The 26,393-nt window shown below is 37.1% G+C and overlaps 1 protein-coding gene across 7 annotated transcripts in view; it reads right to left on the bottom strand.

Annotated features, from left to right (window-relative positions):
• HMGCLL1 (3-hydroxymethyl-3-methylglutaryl-CoA lyase like 1) overlaps positions 1-26,393 on the bottom strand; it is a 200,719-nt gene that overhangs the window by 25,841 nt on the left and 148,485 nt on the right. Inside the window, exon 8 of one of the 7 annotated variants that reach the window (XM_041732507.1) lies at positions 17,625-18,650. The exons of the other annotated variants lie outside the window; for them this stretch is intronic. Coding sequence (XP_041588441.1) covers positions 18,582-18,650 — 69 coding nt within the window. The 3' untranslated portion in view covers positions 17,625-18,581. Of the gene's footprint in view, positions 1-17,624; positions 18,651-26,393 lie in introns of those variants that run through there. 7 annotated transcript variants of the gene reach the window in all.

The following is a 26,393-nucleotide window of genomic DNA, read 5'->3' as shown; positions in this document are numbered from 1 at the left end:
AATCACATCCAAAATTATTTCCGTTCTTCCCATGCTAACCACGTATGCTCACCTCTTAAATTTCTAGGTTTTGTTCTCCTCCTCAATTATACTGCCTCGTAGCTTTCTTCTCCCTGCCCACCCTTGCTCACCTCCTGACTACGAGAGCTCTCCTCTTTGCCACACATAGCTGTCTTCAAGTTCTGTATCTGGAATAACAACTATATGATCTTAATTTCATCTAGATATTTATTCACATTTCAAAATACAATCCATAATATTTTGCCAATAAAATCTTATAAATTCTTTAAATTGATCTAAAATAGAGAATGCAAATAGTTTCTGAAAATGCCAGTCATCTTTAGCTCTGCTTGGATAAGCTCCTGTAAAATGGTCTAAGGATTATTTTGAATATCACCTAAGACCAAACTAATTATACAAACTTCCTTTGTTAAAGGCATGCCTCAAATGCTCAGATCTTATATTGCTGTGTATTTTAGCCAATAGATTTCTCAGAAGTAGTTAAATGCAAAATGTATATGCCTAACAATGACTCCATCACAATTAAAACATGGTTTAAGGAGGAAAATTGTGCATGGAAGGTATAAAGAATCTCTTCCCATGTGGAACAATATGTGTTATCAATATTCACAAAGAAATTATGTTAGGGTTGGGATGTTGAGTCTATACAGCCTTTGCCTGAGAAGAGAGAGATATGTGGAAAAAATGGCCTTTGTAATGTAAAAAAAAATCTGTAACTATTTTAAAGCAAATGAAAAATCAAGTTCATAATTTAACTTGTGTCTACTGCTATGCCTTATTTTCCTTGCTTTAGGACTATTAAAGAGAAGGTTCCAGAAAAGTTATGCTAGAACATACAAGTTTTCAGTGCTCCTACAAGATAATAACATATATTCTGATTCAAGTATTTCCAAATATAACAATGGAAACATAAAAATTTTGGTTTGAAATTGTAGGTCAACTGCAGATTTTCTAGTATCTCAAACAAAGTATGTACTTTTGTTTCCTAAATGTTGTAACCCTTTGGCACCTCTCCAGATGGAATCATCACTGAAAGAAAGTGAGCTTTGTCTTTTGTTCTGTTTCTGAGTGGGCTGTTCATTTTTCTACTCCATATACTTTTGCTTTCCTGAGAGAACACACGGGGCATGCTTTTAGTATAAAATATTTCCAAACTTTTTTGATTGTCTTGAGTCTCACCTCCAGGGCCATACTCTGTACAGGATCATTTTTTAAAAATGAGAATACAAAACAGGTGGAAATCAGGAACCAAATAATACTTTTCAGACTAAAATGTCTTGATTATAATTTTATTCCTTTCTTATCTACTTTAAATATTATACTGGTAATGAGACTCTTGTACAATTATATAGGATTAAAACTTCTGTCAAGATACACATTTCTAGAAAGAGTAACTGTGAACAATATTAATGTTCAATTCCAAGAGAAATTGTTAATTGCTAATGTGTGACAGGAATTGAAAAAGTTATATCTATGATATTAAATTTTGAGGCCGTAACACTGAAAATGTGACTTAGTGACTTAATTTTTTGTTTAAGAAAGCACTCTACTACCAGGCCTCTATATACCCACTTGGATACACATCTAAAGGACTTCTCAAGTAAATTTAACCTAAAACAAAGTTCTCCAAACACAAGAAATATGGCTAAAGCTAAGCCCGAGTTTCAATTCTAATTGTGACTCAAATTCACACAGATTAACAACTTAGTGAGGACTAATAGTAAAATAAAGTTTCCTCTGTGTGGATCTCCACAGGTAAAATCAACACCCTCTCCTACTTTCTAGCCTTTTAGGATTAGGTATTGAACATTTCCCCAGGTGTTGTAAATATGCCTAAACTCCTCATGAAATCAGTCCTGGAGGCTGCTTTATCATAAGGAAATCTTTCCTGATTGGAACTTCATAAGGCAGGCTCTCTTATTTTAAAACTTTTTCTTGTTTATTCTGCCTTATATTCTTCTATTTGCTTTGCTTTTTCTTATGGGCTTTATTGAAAGATAATTGATATGTAACATTATGCAAGTTTAAGGTATACAACATGTCAATTTCATACGTATTGCAAAATAATTACCACCACAGCATTAGCCAATACCTCTACCTGGTTATAAAGTTACCATTTCTTTTTCTGTGGTGAGAATATTTAAGATCTATTCAATTAAAAACATTCAATTGTATAATACAGTATTATTAGCTATAGTCACCGTGCTGTGCATAAGATCTCCAGAACTTATTAATTTTATAACTGAAAGTTTCTGACATTTGACCAGTATCTCCCCATTTCCTCTAGCTGCCAGTCCTTGGTAACTATATGTTCTGTTTCTCTCAGAACAGCCTTATTAGGTTTCATATATAAGTGATATCATACAGAATTTGTCTTTCTCTAAATTATCTCACTTCATATAATGCCCTCAAAGTGCATCTAAATTGTCATAAATGAGAAGATTTCCTTTCCCATGGATGAGTGTGTGTGTGTGTGTGTGTGTGTGTGTGTGTTCACATCACATCTTCATCCATCAAAGGGCACTTAGGTTGTCTCTTTATCTTGACTCTTGTAAATAATGCTGGAATGAATGTTGGGTACAGATATGTCTTTTTTTAACATTTTTTTATTAGAAAAGAAAAAATACTGCATAGGTCTTAATACCTGGACATCAAGTATATTATGAATAGAGAGCATAAGGATTCTAAATGGAAGACCCAGATGGCACTCCTTGGTGAGGAGGAGTTCCAGCCCTCACCCCAATCAGACCCATCCCACTCACACCTCAAGTCTTTGGATTGGGGACAGGCCAAAGGCAGCTCTCAGGTGTAATTTCAGATATCAAAGATCCTTAAGTGATCCCAACATCCACCCCTTTCTACTCTTACATTCATGCATCTCTAAGATAGCTGCCTAGGACAGGTCAGTAGTGAAGCTCTGATCAAAACAAAGCCAAACAAAGACAACAACGACAACAAAAATGCAAAGAAAAAAAAAAAGAAAAAACTACAAAAATAGAAGAAACACATTGGTTCCCTTAAGACCATGAGATACACAAACCACCTCTCTGCCTTCCCTATCTCTCCAGGGCCTCTGCCATTGAGCATACATCCTTGCATAGGCCTGTGCAGCCCAGCTGCTCACCTGGCTCTGTCACACTACTGTTGTCTTAATTGTCACTAACAACAACAACAAAAAAAGCACATGCTACAGACACACCCAGCCAGAGGCCTGGTTGGCCCCTATGACTTTGTTTCATGCTATAGTACTGAGGAGCATGTGCCTCCAACTGGGAGCCACCTGTATACCCCAGGGAGCTTCCTAAGAAATACAATGTTCCCTCCTACCTCAATCTTTCTTCCCTTAGGTGGCTGTTGTCCATTTCCTAACAATAGGCATTAGTCCCTCAGCTCCTACCTGCCAACGACCACCCTCAAAATTCAGTTGTCTCTGCTATAGCGTAGAGTAGGTCCTCAGGCCGAAGCTCAACACTCCTCAGTGAATAGCTAGCTCTTGGGAGCTGTACAGATTTTTCTTGATGATTTGGAAGCCTGTGCTTAGGGTCAGGGATTGGTTGAAGCCAGAGGTGAAAGGAATGATGGTAGAGCTGAGTAGACCTTGGATCTTGGTCTACAGGCATAAATCCAGACACAGCATGAGTGTCAGCTGGAAGTTCGTCAGCAGGCTGAGGTTGAAGGTCAGCTGGCCAGTGCAATGGCACTTTTGCCCTGCTGTACACAAATTATCTGGCAGTGCCCCTCTGAGACCACTGGGCTTGCTGTAAGCCAGGTGCAGTAGTTTCTTGCCCACCTGGCTCACCAGCTGGCTGGGCATTGATGACAGCCATTCTAACTGGTATGAGGTAATATCTTGTGGTTTTGATTTTCATTTGCCTGAGGATAAATGATGTTGAGCACCTTTCTATGTATCTGTTGGCCATCTGTATGTCTTCTTTGGAAAAATATCTGTTCAGTTCTTTTGTCATTTTTAAAGGTTTTATTTGAGATAGAGTGAGAGAGAGAGCATGAGCTAGCGGCAGAGGGAAAGGGAGAAGCTGAGCAGAGAGCCTTCCATGGGGTTTGATCCCAGGACCCCAGATTCAAGACCTGAACTCAAGGCAGATGCTTAACTGACTGAGTCATTCAGGTGCCCCTTTTGCCCATTTTTAATTAGGTTGTTTGTTTGCTATTGAGTTGTAGGAGTTCTTCATATATTTTAGATATCAATCCCTTATCAGATATGTGACTTGAGAATACTTTCTCCCATTCCACAGGTTGTCTTTTATTTTCCTGATTGTTTCTTTTGATGTGCAGAAGCCTTTTAGTTTGATGTAGTCCCACATAGCCTCTTTTAGTTTATTTTTCATTTTGTAGCTTGTTCTTTTGATGTCGTATCCAGGAAACTGCTTCCAAGACCAATGTGAAGGAGTATTTTCCCTATGTTTTCCTCTAGAAGTTTTATGGTTTTAGGTCTTCTAAGAGTTTCATCCATTTCAAGTTAATTGTGGTGAGTGGTGTAAGATAGAAGTCCAATTTCATTCTTCTGCATGTGATTATCAGTTCCCGACACCATTTACTGAAGAGACTATCCTTTCCCCCATTGAAAATTCTTGGCTCCCTTGCAAATATTAGTTGAACACATATGCGAGAATTTATTTCTGAGCTCTCAATTCTGTTCCATTGGTCTATGTGTCTATTTTTATGCCAGAAACATTCTGGTTAGCTTTGTAGTATAGCTGTATATTTGAGTTTGAAATAAGAAAAGCATGATGCCTCCAGCTTTGTTCTTGCTTCTCAAGACTGCTTTGGTTATTTGGGGCCTTTTTAGGATTTTTTTTTATCTCTGTGAATAATAAACACCACTGGAACTTTGATAGGGGTTGCATTGAACTTGTAGATGGGTTTGGGTAATATGGACGTTGTAACAATATTAATTCTTCCAATCCATTAACACAGGATATCTTTCCATTTGTGTTCAATTTCCTTCGTCAAAATCTTAGCAATCTACTATCTCCTTGGTTAAAGTTATTCCAAGTATTTTATTGTCTTTGATGATACTATGAATGGGATTGTTTTCTTTATTTTTCAGATGTTTTGTTGTTAGTGTATAGAAACCCAATTGTTATTTATTGATTTTTGTATATTCAACTTTACTAAATTCTTTGATTAATCCTAGCAGTGTTTTGGAAGAGTTTAGGATTTTTAGTTATATAAAACGGTATCATCTATTAACAAAGACAGGTTTCCTTCTTTCTTTGATGTCTTTTATTTCTTGTCTGATTGCTCTGACTAGGACTTCTATAATTACGTTGAATAGAAGTGGTAAGAGGGGGCACCCCTGTCGTATTTCTGATCTTAGAGGAAAAGCTTTCAACTTTTCACCATTGAGCATGATGTGGTTTGGGTATATCACACATGACATTTATAGATTTTGTTTTTAAGTTTCATAAGCAGAGTTGTTAGGATCATTTCAAAGAATATAAACTTTTAAACCAATATTGGGCATTTGCCATCTTTAAGATATCTGTGAATGTCATATATCTAGCTATTTATCCTGATTTCTTTGTATTTCTTGAATTTTCAGTATGTATAGTTTTTATGTTAAAGGTTTAGTATATATTTGGTTTTAACACATACTTGGTTTCTTCTTGTACTCTCTAGTTTCTCTGTTGCTAAGCTGAATTTTTTTTTTTTTTTAGTCTGTTATATATTGATTGGTAACTATTCTGTGTAGGGGCACTGTTACTTAGAATATTTTTTAGCCTGAAACTTTGCTGAATACTCTTATTACTATATTTATTTATTCATGAGAGGCACAGAAGCAGAGACATAGGCAGAGGAAGAAACAGGTTCCCCGCGGGGACCCCGATGTGGGACTCAATCCCGAAACTCCAGGATCATGACCTGAGCCGAAGGCAGATGCTCAACCGCTGAGCCACCCAGGTGTCCCTAGATACCTTGTTTTAGAAAAGACTCAATTAAAAAAACATTTAGTATAATATTCATTGTAAGGTTTTCATAGATAATATTCATGAGCTTCAGGAAGTTTCCCATATACTTTAAAGAGGTTTTATCAAGAACAGGTATTTATCAATTGTTTTCTGCATTCCTTAAGAAATGGTTTTCTTTTCTAATCTATTAATATTATGATTATATCAATTTCCTGATATTTAACTGATCTTTCATTCATTCCTGGTATGAATGTCAGTTTGGGCTATTAGAATACTATAAACAGTGTGACTCACAAAACAGCCATTTTTTTTTCCATAATTCTGGAGGCTGGGAAATCAGCATAAAGGTGCCAACAGATCTGATGTCTAGTGAGGTCCCTTTTCTGATTTGCAGATGGCTGTCTTCATGTTGTATTTTTTCATGATCAAGAGAGAAATCATTTCCTCTCATAAGAGCCTAGTGCTACTCATGAGGGTTCTATTTTATAAGCTAATTACCTCCCAAAAGTTCCTGTCTCCTAAAAATATAACATGGGCTTTAGGATTTCAACATATGACGTGGCTGGGGTGGGGGCACAAATATTCAGTTCATATCAATGGGTCATGTTGTATTCATTCTTACTAGATTAAATTTTTTAACAGCTTAAAATATGTGCAGTTAAAATACTTTTTAAGTTTTTTTTCTTTATATTTGTTTGTATGTCGTGTACATTTTAAGGTTGGTCTGGCTCCCAAACTACTGCACTTAATCTACTGTGTACTGCCATTAGTAATGGAAGTTGTTAAACAACAAAAATTCAACAGAGTAAGCTTTAAAGATCCAACTGGCTTTACTAATTAATGAAGCAGCAACCCATCTAGCAAGTAGAGGGGAACTCCAAAGGGCTACAGAAATTAAAAAGGTTTTAAAGGTAGAGAGGGAACAGAAAAAATGAAATTACTAGCAAAGAATCCATTGTTTTAAGCAAGGTCGCCCTCCTAAGGAGAATACAAGGGGTCTATCAGTAAATTTCCTAGTGCTGACCAGGAAATTCCCATGTCGATGGTTAAAGGTTACATTCCTTAGGGGTTGAAACTGCAGTTAAGTTAGGTATTAAATCTTGATTTACTGACTTGAGGCCTTAACCTAAGTGATGCCATTTTGGGCCTGTGGTTTTCTTTTTTTAGCAAAGTGAATAATTTTTCCAAGATATATTAAGGTGAAAATAAAAGCTGGATGAAAGTTTGCCAGACCATATGATTTTTGAGTTTAGAATCTATTTGTAGACCTTCTGAGGCTTAGTATCAAGTCCCAGAACCCTACTACATACACCTTTGTGGTTAATGGGGCAGAAATTTGAACAAAATTATGCCTGATGGATTAAATTATTTTGATTAATCAAGAGGCAATATCACTAGCCAAGCAGAGGGAAACAGTTTTATAGGAAGCTTATGAGGGATGAACCTTGAAAATAGTGGTAGCTCAAGGAAATGAGGTGTGAAATCAAGAACAAGAACTTTGTCATTAAGTGTCATAAGAAATAAAAGAAGTTCTACTTCGTGAGTTAATCTGACAAACTGAAATGACTCTTGTGCTTTAACCCTTCTGTTTCCAGTGCCTCTCTCATAGTTCAGGCACAACTGTTCCCTGATCTGTAGAACAGCAATAGCAGGTTAAATGTATCTACAGGACAGTGCATTGATCATTGACCATCCAGTCACTCCTGCAAAACCTATGGGAATCAGCTACATATCTCCCTCTCCCCTTTCTCTCTCTTTCTTGCCTTCCATATGCAGCCAATCATAAGGTCCTTCTTTTTTTTTTTTTAATTTTTATTTATTTATGATAGTCACAGAGAGATAGAGAGGCAGAGACACAGGCAGAGGAAGAAGCGGGCTCCATGCACCGGGAGCCCGACGTGGGATTCGATCCCGGGTCTCCAGGATCGCGCCCTGGGCCAAAGGCAGGCGCCAAACCGCTGCGCCACCCAGGGATCCCCATAAGGTCCTTCTAATAGTAGCTCCTAAAAAAATTTCCAATAGCCTTCTTCTCCTACTCTGTGTGGTATATGCTCTATACATAAAGTATTTAATATCTCTTGCTTGGTTCACTGCAAGAGACTATAACCTGCTCTGCCTTGTCCTATATTCCTTAGATCAATTCTCTACAGATCTGCCAGAAAGATTTTTCTTTTTTCTTTTTTTTCAGAAAGATTTTTCTAAAATACAAATATAAAGTTCTAATATCATTTCCCTGCTTAAAATCTTTTGTGGCTCTCCATCACCTACTGGATGAAATAGAAGATTCTTACCACTGTTAGTGAGACCCTTCATGTTTTGGCATCGGGATATGCTGTCAAGCCTTATCTTTCATCATTGTCTTACATTATATTTACATGACTGTTTTCTTTGTTACTGTTATCTTGAAGTTCATATTCCAATGACATAAAACTTCTTGTAGATTTCCTCATACTGTTTGTAATTTCCATTTTCTCACCACAATGTCCATTCTGGCTGAAAATTTGCCTATACATAAAGTAATTATTCCTCAACTGAAAGGTTGCTTCTTCTAAGAAATGATGTTTTTGGAATAAAATTATGGCTTCAACTAATAAAGATCTCATTTTAAGAAGTTCCAACATACATGTAAAAAACATTATCTTATTGATTTCCATGCCTGTAGTTAAAATATATGCCTATATTATATCTATCTAATATATATGTATACATATATGCAATACATATATATCATATACAGATATATAAATTTTTTCTTTGTGAATTTTTTTTTCATGTATTTTTTCTGCAAATGTTTCAACCAAGAGTCATTTCAGATTTCTTCTCTATAGACATCTAGTATTAAGTTGCCATGCTACCTGAATGGATATTAATGAATTCCTGCTCCACCTTACATCTAACACCAACTAAAACTGAATTACGTAATTCAACCAGAGCACACTTAAGGAAAATCAGCAGATCTACACAAACAAAAATCAACTTCTGAATTTTTAAACATTTTAATCATTTCAGAGACTCCCCATGTATTCCCCCATTAAGTAAAGGTGTTCTGTTCTTTTTGTATCCTTAGGTTCTGTGGTATCAAAGTAGTCCTACTTTTCCACAAAGATATCAAGTAAAAAAATTCCTTATCATCGATGTAAGAAATAGAGTATTCCTATTTAAACAGTATATTTTTAGCAATATTTAGTCATTTTGAAGATAGGTATTGAACATTAAGTATATACTAGGTGTAAGACACTGTGCTAGAACTTTGACTAACCATGACACACACAGTCTTTTCCCTCACTAATAAGTGGAACACTGACGTGTAAATAAGCAGTGGATAGTGCTGAAATAAACGTAGGGGTATAGGTATGTCTTCAATACCATATTTTCCTTTCCTTTAAATATATACCCAGAAGCAGGATTATTGGATCATATGCTAGTTCTACTTTCAATTTTTTGAGGTACTTTCATACTGTTTTCCACAGAAGCTAAACCAATTTGCATTCCCACCAACAGTACTAGAGTTTCCTTTGTTCCAAATCTTCACCCGCATTTATTACCTTTTGTCTTCTTTGTTGGTCCATTCTAACAGATGTGTGGTTATAGCTCATTGTCATTTTGATTTGCACTTTCCTGATGATTAATGATATTAAACACCCATTATTTACAAAAGATATGGAAACAAACTAAATGTCCATGAATTGATTGATGAATAAAAAAAATGTGGCATATATATGCAATGAAATATTCTTCAGCCAGGAGAAAGAAGAAAATACTCTTACTCCCAACAATGTGGATGGACCTTCAGGTCATTATGCTAAGTGAAATAAATAAGATGGAGAAAGACAAATGTATTACTTATATGTAGAATCTTTAAAACAAAAACTGATGATGAGTAAAGTGCTGAATCCTTTCACAATGTATATATACATCAAAGCACCATCGTGTGTGTGTGTGTGTGTGTGTGTATCGATATAATTTATACCTCAAGCTGAAATTAAAAAGAAATAAGCCTGTGGAAATATTGTGCAAACAGCAACAAAATTGGAGATATGCCATATGGCAGAGGAGCATAGTCCAGAAACGTCTGTTAAGGAAGTCTTTGTAAAGTGTGACTTAAAAAATACATGGAGATTGTACAGAGATAGAAAGGAGAAAAAGTGTACCATAAAGAACAGCCTGCCCATGTGAAGGCCTCCATTCCAGGGGATTTGAGTGAAGAGGAGTGTGGCAAATGATAGGGCTATAGTAAAAGGCCTAGGGCAGCCCAACAAGGGGTTTGGGATGTATTTTGAAAACTTAAGGGTGCCATAGAGGCACTAAAAACTTTAAGAATGTGAGTTCTTATGTCTAATAGTGTACTTTATAAGGTAACAATGGATTCAAATTTAATGATTTTGAAATTATTGAAAAATGAATGATCTAATATCTCACAGATACATACACAATTTAGATAACCAATTTTACCACCTAGTAAAGTACAATATCATTTCTTAAAGTACAATTAACATACAATTTTTATATTAGTTTCAGGGGTATAACCTGATTGATTCAACAATTCTGTACATTACTCAGTACTCATCCAGTAGGTATAGTCACCCTCTATCACTATTTAATATTATAACAGCATTATTTTTTTAATAATAAATTTATTTTTTATTGGTGTTCAATTTGCCAACATACAGAATAACACCCAGTGATCATCCCGTCAAGTGCCCCCCTCAGTGCCCGTCACCCATTCACCCCCACCCCCCACCCTCCTCCCCTTCCACCACCTCTAGTTCATTTCCCAGAGTTAGGAGTCTTTATGTTCTGTCTCCCTTTCTGATATTTCCCACACATTTCTTCTCCCTTCCCTTATATTCCCTTTCACTATTATTTATATTCCCCAAATGAATGAGAACATACACTGTTTGTCCTTCTCCGATTGACTTACTTCACTCAGCATAATACCCTCCAGTTCCATCCACGTTGAAGTAAATGGTGGGTATTTGTCATTTCTAATGGCTGAGTAATATTCCATTGTATACATAAACCACATCTTCTTATCCACTCATCTTTCGATGGACACCGACGCTCCTTCCACAGTTTGGCTATTGTGGACATTGCTGCTATAAACAATGGGGTGCAGGTGTCCCAGCGTTTCATTGCATCTGTATCTTTGGGGTAAATCCCCAACAGTGCAATTGCTGGGTCGTAGGGCAGGTCTATTTTTAACTCTTTGAGGAACCTCCACGCAGTTTTCCAGAGTGGCTGCACCAGTTCACATTCCCACCAACAGTGTAAGAGGGTTCCCCTTTCTCCGCATCCTCTCCAACATTTGTGGTTTCCTGCCTTGTTAATTTTCCCCATTCTCACTGGTGTGAGGTGGTATCTCATTGTGGTTTTGATTTGTATTTCCCTGATGGCAAGTGATGCAGAGCATTTTCTCATGTGCATGTTGGCCATGTCTATGTCTTCCTCTGTGAGATTTCTGTTCGAGTCTTTGGCCCATTTCATGAGTGGATTGTTTGTTTCTTTGGTGTTGAGTTTAATAAGTTCTTTATAGATCTTGAAAACTAGCCCTTTATCTGATATGTCATTTGCAAATATCTTCTCCCATTCTGTAGGTTGTCTTTTAGGTTTGTTGACTGTATCCTTTGCTGTGCAAAAGCTTCTTATCTTGACGAAGTCCCAATATTTCATTTTTGCTTTTGTTTCTTTTGCCTTCGTGGATGTATCTTGCAAAAGTTACTGTGGCTGAGTTCAAAAAGGGTGTTGCCTGTGTTCTCCTCTATGATTTTGATGGATCTTGTCTCACATTTAGATCTTTCATCTATTTTGAGTTTATCTTTGTGTATGGTGAAAGAGAGTGGTCTAGTTTCCTTCTTCTGCATGTGGATGTCCAATTTTCCCAGCACCATTTATTGAAGAGACTGTCTTTCTTCCAATGGATAGTCTTTCCTCCTTTATCGAATATTAGTTGACCATAAAGTTGAGGGTCCACTTCTGGGTTCTCTATTCTGTTCCATTGGTCTATGTGTCTGTTTTTGTGCCAGTACCACACTGTCTTGATGACCACAGCTTTGTAGTACAACCTGAAATCTGGCATTGTGATGCCCCCAGCTATGGTTTTCTTTTTTAAAATTCCCCTGGTTATTCAGAGTCTTTTCTGATTGCACACAAATCTTAAAATAATTTGTTCCAACTCTCTGAAGAAAGTCTATGGTATTTTGATAGGGATTGCATTAAACGTGTAAATTGCCCTGGGTAACATTGACATTTTCACAATATTAATTCTGCCAATCCATGAGCATGGAATATTTTCCCATCTCTTTGTGTCTTCCTCAATTTCTTTCAGAAGTGTTCTATAGTTTTTAGGGTATAGATCCTTTACCTCTTTGGTTAGGTTTATTCCTAGGTATCTTATGCTTTTGGGTGCAATTGTAAATGGGATTGACTCCTTAAATTCTCTTTCTTCAGTCTCATTTTTAGTGTATAGAAATGCCACTGATTTCTGGGCATTGATTTTTGTATCCTGCCACACTACCAAATTGCTGTATGAGTTCTAGCAATCTTGGGGTGGAGTCTTTTGGGTTTTCTATATAGAGTATCATGTCATCAGCAAAGAGGGAAAGTTTGACTTCTTTGCCAATTTGAATGCCTTTAATGTATTTTTGTTGTCTGATTGCTGAGGCGAGGACTTCCAGTACTATGTTGAAGAGCATTGGTGAGAGTGGACATCCCTGTCTTGTTCCTGATCTTAGGGGAAAGGCTCCCAGTGCTTCCCCATTGAGAATTATATTTGCTGTGGGCTTTTCATAGATGGCTTTTAAGATGTTGAGGAATGTTCCCTCTATCCCTACACTCTGAAGGGTTTTGATCAGGAATGGATGCTGTATTTTGTCAAATGCTTTCTCTGCATCTAATGAGAGGATCATATGGTTCTTGGTTTTTCTCTTGCTGATATGATGAATCACATTGATTGTTTTACGAGTGTTGAACCAGCCTTGTGTCCCGGGGATAAATCCTACTTTGTCATGGTGAATAATTTTCTTAATGTGTTGTTGGATCCTATTGGCTAGTATCTTGTTGAGAATTTTTGCATCCATGTTCATCAGGGATATTGGTCTGTAATTCTCCTTTTTGGTGGGGTCTTTGTCTGGTTTCAGAATTAAGATGATGCTGGCCTCATGGAACGAATTTGGAAGTACTCCATCTCTTCCTATCTTTCCAAACAGCTTTAGTAGAATAGGTATGGTTTCTTCTTTAAACATTTGATAGAATTCCCCTGGGAAGCCATCTGGCCCTGGACTCTTGTGTCTTGGGAGGTTTTTGATGACTGCTTCAATTTCCTCCCGGGTTATTGGCCTGTTCAGGTTTTCTATTTCTTCCTGTTCCAGTTTTGGTAGTTTGTGGCTTTCCAGTAATATGTCCATTTCATCTAGATTGCCTAATTTATTGGCATATAGCTTTTCATAATATGTTTTTAAAATCATTTGTATTTCCTTGGTGTTGGTAGTGATCTCTCCTTTCTCATTCATGATTTTATTAATTTGAGTCTTCTCTCTCTTCTTTTTAATAAGGCTGGCTAATGGTTTATCTATCTTATTAATTCTTTCAAAGAACCATCTCCTGGTTTTGTTGATCTGTTCCACAGTTCTGATCTTGATTTCGTTGAGTTCTGCTCGAATCTTTATTAACTCTCTTCTGCTGGGTGTAGGATCTATTTGCTGTTTTTTCTCTAGCTCCTTTATGTGTAAGGTTAGTTTTGTATTTGAGTTCTTTCCAGTTTTTGAATGGCTGCTTGTATTGCGATGTATTTCCCCCTCAGGACTGCTTTTGCAGTATCCCAAATATTTTTAACGGTTGTATCTTCATTCTCATTAGTTTCCATGAATCTTTTTAATTCTTCCTTAATTTCCTGGTTGACCCTTTCATCTTTTAGCAGGATGGTCCTTAACCTCCACGTGTTTGAAGTCTTCCAAACTTCTTGTTGTGATTTAGTTCTAATTTCAAGGCATTATGGTCTGAGAATATGCAGGGGACGATCTCAGTCTTTTGGTATCGGTTCAGACCCGATTTGTGACCCAGTATGTGGTCTATTCTGGAGAAAGTTCCATGTGCACTTGAGAAGAATGTGTATTCAGTTGAGTTTGGATGTAAAGTTCTGTAGATATCTGTGAAATCCATCTGGTCCAGTGTTTCATTTAAAGCTCTCGTTTCTTTGGAGATGTTGTGTTTAGAAGACCTATCGAGTGTAGAAAGCACTAGATTGAAGTCACCAAGTATAAGTGTATTATTATCTAAGTATGTCTTAACTTTGGTTATTAATTGATATATTTGGCAGCTCCCACATTCGGAGCATATATATTGAGGATTGTAAAAGGATCTATCCAACAAGAGGACTTAAGTATGATATAGTGTCCCTCTTCATCTCTCACTACAGTCTTCAGGGTAAATTTTAGTTTATCTGATATAAGGATGGCTACCCCTGCTTTCTTTTGAGGACCATTTGAATGGTAAATGGTTCTCCAACCTTTTATTTTCAGGTTGTAGGTGTCCTTCTGTCTAAAATGAGTCTCTTGTAGACAGCAAATAGATGGGTCCTGCTTTTTTATAGAGTCTGAAACCCTGCACCTTTTGATGGGGTCATTAAGCCCCTTCAGGTTCAGAGTTACTATTGAAAGATACGAGTTTAGTGTCATCATGATATCTATTCAGTCCTTGTTTTTGTGGATTGTTCCACTGAACTTCTTAAAGGGGAATTTTAAGAGTTCCCCTTAAAATTTCTTGCAGAGCTGGTTTGGAGGTCACATATTCTTTCAGTTCCTGCCTGTCTTGGAAGGTCTTTATCTCTCCTTCCATTTTGAATGAGAGCCTTGCTGGATAAAGTATTCTTGGTTGCATGTTCTTCTCATTTAGGACCCTGAATATATCCTGCCAGCCCTTTCTGGCCTGCCAGGTCTCTGTGGAGAGGTCTGCTGTTACCCTAATACTCCTCCCCATAAAAGTCAGGGATTTCTTGTCTCTTGTTGCTTTAAGGATCTTCTCTTTATCTTTGGAATTTGCAAGCTTAACTATTAAATTTCAAGGTGTTGAACGGTTTTTGTTGATTTTAGGGGGGGATCTCTCTATTTCCTGGATCTGAATGCCTGTTTCCCTTCCCAGATTAGGAAAGTTTTCAGCTAGGATTTGTTCAAATACATATTCTGGCCCTCTGGCCCTTTCGGCACCCTTGGGAACCCCAATTAATCGTAGGTTTTTCTTCCTCGGGCTGTCGTTTATTTCCCTTAATCTGTCTTCATGGTCTTTTAATTGTCTCTTTTTTCCTCAGTTTCCCTCTTTGCCATCAACTTGTCTTCTGTGTCACTCATTCTTCCACCTCGTTAACCCTTGTTGTTAGGACTTCTAGCTTGGATTGCATCTCATTCAATTGATTTTTAATTTCTGCCTGATTGGATCTAAATTCTGCAGTCATGAAGTCTCTTGAGTCCTTTATGCTTTTTTTCTAGAGCCACCAGTAGGTGTATAATAGTGCTTCTGAATTGGCTTTCTGACATCGAATTGTAATCCAGATTTTGTAACTCTGTGGGAGAGAGGACTGTTTCTGATTCTTTCTTTTGAGGTGAGGTTTTCCTTCTAGTCATTTTGCTGAGTGCAGAGTGGCCAAAAACAAAGTTGTATTGGGAAAAGGAGAAAAAGAGAGGAGAGAAAGAAGGAAAGAAAAGAGAAAAAGAAACAAGAGAATAGGAAGAAAAAAAAAAAGAAGAAGAAAAAGAAAGAAAGGGAATAAAAGGGGTGGGGGAAGCAAACAAATCAAAAAGCAAAAAAACAAAAACAAAAACAAAAACAAAAATGGGGGAGTGTCCTCTGTTTCTGCATACTTTAAGTCCCTTGAATTCCCCTGGAACTTGTCCGTCTAGTTGGTCTTCTGGGGGAGGGGCCTGTTGTGCTGATTTTCAGGTGTTAGCACTTGGGGGAGCTGCTCTGCCCCTGCCTGGTGCAGGGCTCAGTGGGGGTTGTTTACCCCGTGAGGCCCCGGGAGGAACAACCTCAGTGGCTGCGGCAGCTCTGCAGCTCTGGAGTCAGCCCCCGCAGTAGCTCCAGGGCTCTCCGTCTGCAGGGCCTGGTGGCTCCGGGCGGGGCCGCTGATCTGCTCAGCTCAGGGCAGGAGCGTCCTTGCTGTCCTGGGCCCTCTCGGCCTCTGCCTGTCCTGGGGGAGGCCGGATCCTGGGCTGTGTCCCGGCGCCCTGTGCTCCGGGGCCTGCGCTGTTGGATTCGCGCTCCCGCCCGGCAGCCCCCTCCGCGGAGCCGCCGCCTGAGCCCCTCCGAGCTGCTCTGGGTCCCGCCGTGCAAGGTGCAGCCCTTAGGGAGCTCGGCGCACTCTCCCCAGGCGTAGGTGCCTGTTAGTGTCCCAGGGAGCCCGAGGGCATCCTCGCCCTCCTGGGTCCTGCTCTAACTCCCTGTGAGGCCTTTCCGCGGGGAAGGTCGGTGCAGCTCCTGCTCCTCCGGGACGGGGCTCTCCTGTCCTGGGGACACTCGCCCCGGCCTCAGCCTGGCTCCTCGCGGGGCCCCTCCCCCTTGGAGGCCTTTTGTTTCTTTATTTCTTTTTCCCCGTCTTCCTACCTTGATAGAAGCGCGAACTCTTCTCACTGTAGCATTCCAGCTGTTCTCTCTTTAAATCTCAGGCCGAATTTGTAGATTTTCAGGATGATTTGAAGGTTATCTAGGTAATTTGGTGGGGACGGGTGATTTGGGGACCCTACTCTTCCACCATCCTACCCCTCCTCCTTATAACATTATTGACCCTATTCCTTATACTGTACTTTTCATTTCCATGACTTATTTATTTTATAACTGAAAGTATGTGCCTCTTAATCTCCTTTATCTCTTTCATCCATCCCCTCACCTACCTTCTGGTAACCACCAGTCCTCTGTATTTAAGAGACTGTTTTTTGGGTTGTTTTTCAATTGTGTATGTAAGTAAAATCATATGGTATTTGTCTCTGACTTATTTAAATCAGCATAATACCTTACAAATCCCATCCATGTTGTTGCAAATAGCAAGATCTCATTTTTTTTGGATGTCTGAGTAATATTCCATTCTGTATATATGCCACATCTTTCCATTCGTCTATTGATGGATACTTGGGTTGCTTCCATATCTTGGCTATTTTAAATAATACTATGATAAAGATGGGACTTCATATATCATTTCAAATTGGTGTTTTTTTCCCTTTAGGTAAATAACCAGTAGTGGAATTACTGGATCATTTGGTATTTCCATTTTTATTTTCTTTAAGAAATCCCCATACTGTTTTCCACACTGGTTGCACCAATTTAAATTCCCACCAACAGTGTATGTGAGAGTTCTTTTTACTCTATAGACTCACCAACTCTTGTTATTTTTTGTCTTTTTTATTTTAGTTATTCTGACAGGTATAAGGTGATGTGTTTTCACTTTGATATGCATTTGCCTGATGATTAGTCACATTGAGCATCTTTTCATGTGTCTATTTGCCAATGTATTCTTTGAAAAAGGTATATTCAGCTCCTTTGCCAATTTTTATTTGGATTATTCAGTGTTTGTTTGTTTTGGTGTTGAGTTGTATAAATTCTTAAATATTTTGGATACTAACTCCTTATCAGATATGTAATTTGTGAATATTCTCTCCCATTCAGTAGGTAGCCATATCATTTTTTGATGGTTTCTTTTACTGTGTGAAAGCTTTTCATTTTGGTGTAGTCCCACTAGTTTATCTTTTGTTTCCCTTACCTGAGGAGACACATCTAGAAAAATGTTAAGGCTGATTTCAAAGAGATTACTATGGGTTTTTTTTGAGGATTTTTATGGTTTCATGTAGGATATTTAGGACTTGAGTCCATTTTGAGTTTATTTTTGTGTGTGGTGTGAGAAAGTGGTCCAGTTTCATTCTTTTTCATGTAGGTCTCCAGTTTTCCCTATACTAGTTATTGCAGAGACAGTCTTTTCCCCCATTGCATGTTCTTGCCTCCTTTATTGTAGATCAATTGACCATGTGAATGTGCATTTATTTCTGGGCTATTTTGTCCCATTAATCTTTTTTTAAAAAAGATTTTACTTATTTAGGGGAGATGCACACAGAGAGAAGCAGAGACATACAGCGAGAGGCAGGCTCCTCGTGGGAAGCCCAAACTGAAACTCGATCCCAGGACTCCAGATCATGCTCTGAGCCAAAGGCAGATGCTCAACCACTAAGCCAGCCAAGCATCTCATTGTCTCATTAATCTATGCATCTGTTTTTGTGCCAGTACCATACTATTTTGCTTACTATAGTTTTGAGGTAAATCTTGGAATCTGACATTGTGATATCTCCAGCTTTGTTCTTATCAGATTATTTTGGTGATTTTGGGGTCTTCTGTGCTTCCATACAAATTTTAGTATTATTTGTTCCAGGTCCGTGAAAAATTCTGTTGGTATTTTGATGGGGATTGCATTAACCTGTAGACTGCTTTGGGTAGTAAGGACATTTTAATGATTTTAATTCTTCCAATCCATGAACACAGAATAGCTTTCCATCTGTGTCATCTTCAATTTCTTTCATCAATGTTTTATATTTTTCAAAATATAGATTTTTTCACCTCCAAGATTGTTTATTCTTAGGTGTTCTTTCTGGTGATGTTTTAATGGAATTTTCTTAATTTCTCTGACAGTATCTTATAGACGGTACTCAATAGATGTTTGATGAATTCCTGAGGAACACACAAAAATTCTTTTATGATACAATGTTGCCATACCCAGTTAGTTCCCTATCTCAGAAAAAGATTTAGAGAAGACGCCAACTTCCCAGTGTAAATGTGGAATGATTGAATGATATTCCTGATTCTGGTACAAAGGCTAGACTGTCTGTTAGGTGAGAAATGAAGCAAATATGAAGAGTGAGAAAAGATAACACTTCTAGTGATTAATATGTACCCACATTTATTTAATCCTCACACCTGCTCATGAGTAGATACTATTAATATCCCAAATTTACAGGCAAAGAAACATGGGATATAGGGAAGTAAAGTAATGTTCCCTAAGCCAGAGCCAAAATTGGAGTCTAAACATTTATATTCTAGAAGCCCTGCTTGCAACTACTGTTCTATAGTCCCCCATTTAGGAGCTAAGATGCTATAAATAAAATTGGGGAAAAAATGAGTTGGCTTACCAGAAGTAATGGCTGTTCCTTATCTTTAAATGATCTATTTTTTTGTGTATTGGCATATTTATTTTGATTAGGGACCACACACGATGTTTGAGGATAGAGAAAGCAAACCTCTTGAGTAGCATAGACTTATATTTAATTGTGCATATTTCCTTTATTCTCTAATTCATTTTATGAGTTTCAATCCAGGGCTTTTAGAATAGTATTTTGAAAGTGGGACAAATCTGAACTCTGTGGTCAACTACTATTCGACAAAGCAGGAAAGAGTATCCACCAGAAAAAGGACAATCTCTTCCATAAATGGTGCTGGGAAAATTGGACAGCCACGTGCAGAAGAATGAAACTAGACCATTCTCTTACACCATACACAAAGATAAACTCAAAATGGATGAAAAATCTAAATTGAGACAAGAATCCATCAAAATCCTAGAGGAGAACATAGGTAACACCCTTTTTGAACTTGGCCACAGCAACTTCTTGAAAGATACATCTATGAAGGCAAGGGAAACAAAAGCAAAACTTAACTATTGGGACTTAATCAAGATAAAAAGCTTCTGCACAGCAAAAGAAACAGTCAACAATACTAAAAGGCAACCTACAGAATGGGAGAAGATATTTGCAAATGACGTATCAGATAAAGGGCTAGTATTCAAGATCTATAAAGAACTCATTAAACTCAACAGCAAAGAAACAAAACAATCATAAGATGGGTAGAAGACATGAACAGAAATTTCACCAGAGAAGACCTACACATGGCCAACAAGCACGTGAGAAAATGCTCCACATGACTTGCAATCAGGAAAATACAAATCAAAACCACAATGAGGGGCAGCCTGGGTGGCTCAGCAGTTTAGCGCCACCTTTGGCCCAGCACATGATCCTGGAGACCCAGAATTGAGCCGAAGTTGGGCTCTCTGCATGGAGCCTGCTTCTCCCTCTGCCTGTGTCTCTACCTCTCTGTCTCTCTGTTTCTCATGAATAAATAAATAAAATCTTTAAACACACACACACACACACACACACACACACACACACACACACAATGAGATACCACCTCACACCGGTAAGAATGGCGAAAATTAACAAGACAGAAAACAAATGTTGGAAAAGATGTGGAGAAAGGGGAACCCTCTTCTGTTGGTGGGAATGTGAACTGGTACAACCACTCTGGAAAAAAGTATGGAGGGATCCCTGGGTGGCGCAGTGGTTTGGCGCTTGCCTTTGGCCCGGGGTGTGATCCTGGAGACCTGGGATCGAATCCCACATCAGGCTCCCGGTGCATGGAGCCTGCTTCTCCCTCTGCCTGTGTCTCTGCCTCTCTCTCTCTCTCTCTGTGACTATCATAAATAAATAAAAATTAAAAAAAAAGTATGGAGGTTCCTCAAAGAGTTCAAAATAGAACTACCCTATGACCCAGCAATTGCACTACTGGGGATTTACCCTAAAGATACAGATGTAGTGAAAGACCGAGACACCTGCACCCCAATGTTCATAGCAGCAATGTCCACAATAGCCAAACTGTGGAAGGATCCACAATGTCCTTTGACAGATGAATGGAATAAAGATGTGGAATATTACTCAGCCATCAGAAAGGATGAATACCCACAATTTGCTTCGACATGGATGGAACTGGAGGGTATTATGCTGAGTGAAGTAAGTCAATTGGAGAAGGGCAATCATATGGTTTCATTCATATGGGGAATATAAATAGTGAAAGGGATTATAAGGAAAAGAAGGGGAACTGAGTGGGAAAAATTAGAGCTGGAGACAAACCATGAGAGACTCCTAACTCTGGAAAACAAAGGGTTTTGGAAGGTAAGGTGGGGGGGGGATGGGGTGACTGGGTGACAGGCACTGAGGAGGGCACCTGATGGGATGAGCACTGGGTGTTATATGTTGGCAAATTGAAATTCAATAAAAACAAAAATTTAAAAATAAGCATATATATATGTATACACACACACACACAGACACTGAAAAGAGGAACTTAGTGGAATTTTAAAAAAAGAAAGACTGGAAAAAAGACAAAAGACTTAAAATGACAAAAGCCAAAACTGTCAAACAGCATTTTGAAGCAAGTGAACATCTACATGAAGTGGGGTGCGTAGGCAGAAACCACGTGGAAGCTTAAGTGAGGAACAAGTCCTAATCCTGGCTATGTTTTACAACTGTTCTGTACACCTTGTAGACACTGAAAGATAGGCAGCTTCTACAATCTATTGATCTTGAAGACAGATGTTTATGCAGTGATCCGAAAGGTTAGCTATTGAAAACATGGAAATATATATACAAAAAAAATAGTCATATTGTTTCATTCCTTTGATTTTTTTGAAATATTTGCTGCAAGAGCAGAAGTGATAGAGGGAATGATAAAAAGGGAGGAAAAACCACTTGCTACTGTTTGCTATTTTCCTTGGCCAAATGGAACCAGAATAAAGGGGGACAAAATACTAAACCCAAGTGTAAACTAAGAATCCGGGGGCTTCTTCCATCATGGGGTGATGCACGTGCATATTCACCTTTTGGCACATTTGGGAAATCAAAGTTCTATTCTTTACTCAAATGCCATTAAGTTATTTAGAGCTAGATCTAGAGGTTTCATATTTATTATCATGAAGTATAAAGCCAAATGTCCCTTTTTCAGGAGCACCATAGATTAAGAGATTAGAATGTTTTCCACATGTCCATTTTTACTGTCAAGAGAATTTTAAAGAAGTTTTCCAGCTTCCGCAGCTGAACCAGATGTCATTGGGTCCCACAGTGAAATGAAATTGGCAGAGTAGCCTTCTCATGACCCCGGGGTTGTTTTATCAGGGATCAGTTTAATGTCTAAGAGCCATTCCTTGCTGAAGACTGTAAAGTTTTTGGGTCCAGTCTGCCACAATTACAGAATCTGCTGACTTGTTTGAACCACTGAAACCAAGCAATATTTCTTATAACTTTTTTCACATGAATCTATAATTGTTGTTTGTGTTGGCACAAGAAAAGTAAAGGGTCTTATTTCCAGTGTGCATTTCTGGTCTCTGGTTTCAGGAACATCAGTAAAGAATAATTTTACCAGCCACATTTTTTTTGTTGGGTAACTAAGTCCTGGTGATTTACCCTATAGATCCCTCTACTGTGTTCTCAAATGACCATGGGCAAAAAGATAGTGGATGGACACTTTGTAAAATAACTGTAGGAGTTAACACAATAATGCTTTTTTTTAATTTTCACTGCTAGCTTTGGTTCAGAATTTTATGGCCAAAAATCCAAATGTGGTTATACTAACATATTTCATTCTTTAACTTTTAATTTGTCATTGTTAATGTAAAAAGCATATTTAAAGTAGTCATACAGTTTAAAACAAAATAAAATGAACATACTTCTTACTGCACAGTTTAAGAAATAGAGCATCACCAATAGTTTTGAATTCCCTTTGAGAATTATCTTTGATTACTTGTCCCTCCTCCTACAGAAAATTCAGTTTTTATTAAATTTGCTACAAACTCTTTTGCTGTGTCTCCTGCTATATATGTGCAAGATATTTCCTAAGTATATATATCTCAGAATGAATTGCTGCATCATAGGGTATGTACATGCTCAAAAAAATTTGCAGAATTTTTATAGTGTTGCAATATAATATGATTGCTAATTTTGTCTATTTTTGAACTTCATATACCTGAAATATTACTTTAGATATTCAATAGTTTTTCTATACCCATTATTAGGGTTTTTTTGAGATGAATCCTGTGATTACACATAGCTCTAGATATTCCTTATCACAAAGTATTTCATTATGTGAATATGTCCTACTTTATTCAATTCATTTGAGATGTAAATTGGGGCAGATTTAGTTTTAATTACCAGCTTGCTACAAACTGTTTTTGCTGCGTCTCCTCCTATATATGTACGAGAGATTTCCTAAGTATATATCTTGGGAATGAACTGTATCACAGGGTATGTGCTCAAAATTACTAAAAAGAGCCAATTTATTCAAAAGTAGTTGTATCACCACATATTTTGATTAGCAGTATGAGACTTTCTGTAAACTGACACCATTACCAGCGCTGGATATTCTGTATATCCAACCCTGGAATATCTGACTTTGAGATATTTGGCAGCATAAAATGGAATATATTTTCATTTGCTTTTTTCTAACTAAAAACATGGTTGAATACATATTTTATGTTTATGTGGCATTTGTATTCCTTTTTTGTGTATAATGCCTAATGGAGTCCTTTGACCAGTTCCTTACTTGTTTCTTTCATTTTGCTTTTTTTTTTTTTTTAAGGAAACTCTTCCTGTATAACATACATATAGAGAAGAGCACAAATCATTAGTGTACATATCAGTGAGTGTTCATAAGCTTACCCACATCAGAAAATAGAATATTACCAGTTCCAAGATGCCCCTCTGAAACTCCCCCTCCCACATTATACTATTCCCATCTTAACATCGATCACTATGGATGAGTTTTGTATGTTTTGAATGTTATTAAATGTAATACAATATATACTTTATCATGTCTGTCTTCCCTTGCTCAACAAGTTTTCTTGAAATTCAAATATGTTGCATGTAGTAGTGTTTTATTAATTCTCATTAATGATAAATGTAGATACCACCATTTTACATAAGTTCTCTTGCTGACGTACATTTGAATTACTTCCAATTTTGAGCTATTACAAAGAGTATTAGTGTGAAAATTCTTGAACATATTTTTTTGGTGAGTAAGTGTATACATTTCTGTTGGTATATATTTAGGAATGGAATTGCTGAGTTTTAAAGTATGCATATGTTAAAAAGTGATGGTATCAATTTAAACTCCCCCCAGCACTGTATAAAAGTGCCATCTGTTCAAAAGTCTTGCCAATACTTACCAGACTTTATAATTTTAGCAATTCTTGTGGCTACCCAGTGGTATCTCACTATTGCTTTAATTTACATTTCTCTGATGATTAATGCAGTCGAATTCTTCATAGCTTAATGACCATTAGTATAAGCTCTGTTGTAAAAATGTTTCTTCAACTCATTTTTTCAGTATCTCTTGGGCTTTTAATCTTTATTTTTTCATAGATTAGTAGGAGTTCTACATGTAGTCAGTATTACTATTCCTTCTTCAAATATATGAACTGCAACTATCTTTCCCCACATCATGGCTTTTTTTTTTTATTTTACTTTCATAATGCATCTCCTTCTGTTTTAATAATCTTAATATTTTGGAAGCTTTAGATTTTCTGAAAAAAATGTGAATACAGTACCAAGAATTACCATATTAACTGTACCAAATTACCATAACCAATTACTCCTATTACTAACATATTTTATTAGTATGCATCCTGTTGTTTTGGGGTGGAATATCCTACAAATGTCCATTAGAATAAATTGGTTGATAGTGCTGTTCAGATCAACTCTTTCCTTACTGATATTCTACTTCCTTGAGCTATCAATTACTGAAAGAAGTATGTCAAAGCCTCCAAATATAAGAGGGAACTTATATATTTCTTGTTTCACTTCTGTCAGTCTTGCCTCAAGTTTTGATGCTGTCCTGTTAGATGCATATATATTTAAATTGTTATTTCTTCTTGGATAATTATCCTTTTGTCATTATTAATATGCTTATTTATTCCTCGTAATTTTCCTCATTGTGATGTCTGCTTTGTCTGAAATTAATATTGCTACCCTACTTCTCATTTGATTGGTATTATTATGGTATGTATATATGAGTCTTCATATTTAAAAAGGATTTCTGGTAGACAACAAATAGTTTGGTTTAAGTTTTTATCCATTCTGACAATCTCTGTCTTCAAATTGGTGCATTTATACTATATGTATTAATGTATATACAGTGTATATAAAAATATATATACAAATACATTTGAAATGATTAGAGATTATAAGTGGATTAATATCCACCATGTTTGTAAATGTGTTCTATTTGTTGCATTTTTAAAGAATTTTTCTCCATCTTTTTCAGCCTTCTCTGGTTTTAACTGAGGATTTTCTATGACTATTGTATCTTAGTATATTGGTTATAATTCTTTAAAAAGCTTTTAGTGATTTCCCTAGACTTTCCAATACACATTTTAACTTTATTCACCTTCAAATAATTCGATAGCATTTCATGTATAGTGCTGGTACCTTATAAGAGAGTATCCCCAATTCCTTCCTCCCATCCCTTCTAACATTGCTGTCATTCATTTCATTTATCCTTAGGCTAAAATTACTGCATGTTTTGTGGCTATTATTACTTTGAACAGTTTACTAGATGTATTAAGAGTATTTTGAATAAAAGATTGCATTTTACTTTCATTTATTACATCTCTGCTCTTTTTTTAAGAAGATTTTATTTATTCAATAGAGTCAGAGGGGGTGGGGTGGGGGGCAATGACATGGGCAGAGGGAGAGGCAGGCTCTCTGTGAGGAGCCTGATGTGGGATTTGATCCCAGGACCCTGGGATCATTATGTGAACCAAAGGCAGACACTCAACTACTGAGCCACCCAGGTGCCCCTCTGCTCTTCCTTTCTTATGCATCTGATTTTTCTGACATACATAATTTTCCCTATGAAGAATGTCTTTATCATTTCTAGTAAGGCAATTTATTGATGATGAAATCCATTAGTTTTTGCCTGAAAAAGCCATTGTTTCTCCAACACTTCTGAAGAGTAACTCTTTTGAATATAGAATGCTAGAATTATGGGATTTTTCCTTAGATATTTTAAGTATTTCACTCTACTTTCCTGTTGCTGGCATGATTTCTAATGAAGAATCCAATGTAATTCTTATGTTTCCATACAACTAAGATGTTTATTTTCCTCTGGGTTCTTTTTTCTCTGTCTTTAGTTTTCTGCAATTTGAATATGATATGCCTAGGTGTAGTTACTTTTATATTTATCCTGCTTGTTGTCTCCAAGTTTCTTGGATCTGTGGTATGATGCCTGACATTAATTTTGAAATATCTTCAGATTGCTTCAGATATTTCTTCTACTCTGTTCTCTTCTTCTTCTCCTTCTGGTATTCCAATAACACATATGTTACACCTTTTAAAATCATCCCATAGCTGTTGTATAGTCTGTTTTTATTTTTTCCATTATTTTTCTCTTTGCCTTTCAGTTTTATGAAGTTTCTTTTGACATTTTTAAGCTCACTGATTCTCTCCTTGGCTATGTGCAGTCTACTGATGAGTCCATCAAAGGCAGTCTTCATTTCTGTTACTTCTTACTCCCCTAGAATTTCCTTTTAATTCCTTCTTAGATTTTCCATCTCTCTGCTATATTCACATCTCTTTTTTTTTTTGCATGTTTCTG

This window comes from Vulpes lagopus, chromosome 1 (genome assembly GCF_018345385.1).
Source record: "Vulpes lagopus strain Blue_001 chromosome 1, ASM1834538v1, whole genome shotgun sequence".
NCBI lineage: Eukaryota > Metazoa > Chordata > Mammalia > Carnivora > Canidae > Vulpes > Vulpes lagopus.
This window is presented reverse-complemented; position numbering and strand designations above follow the sequence as displayed.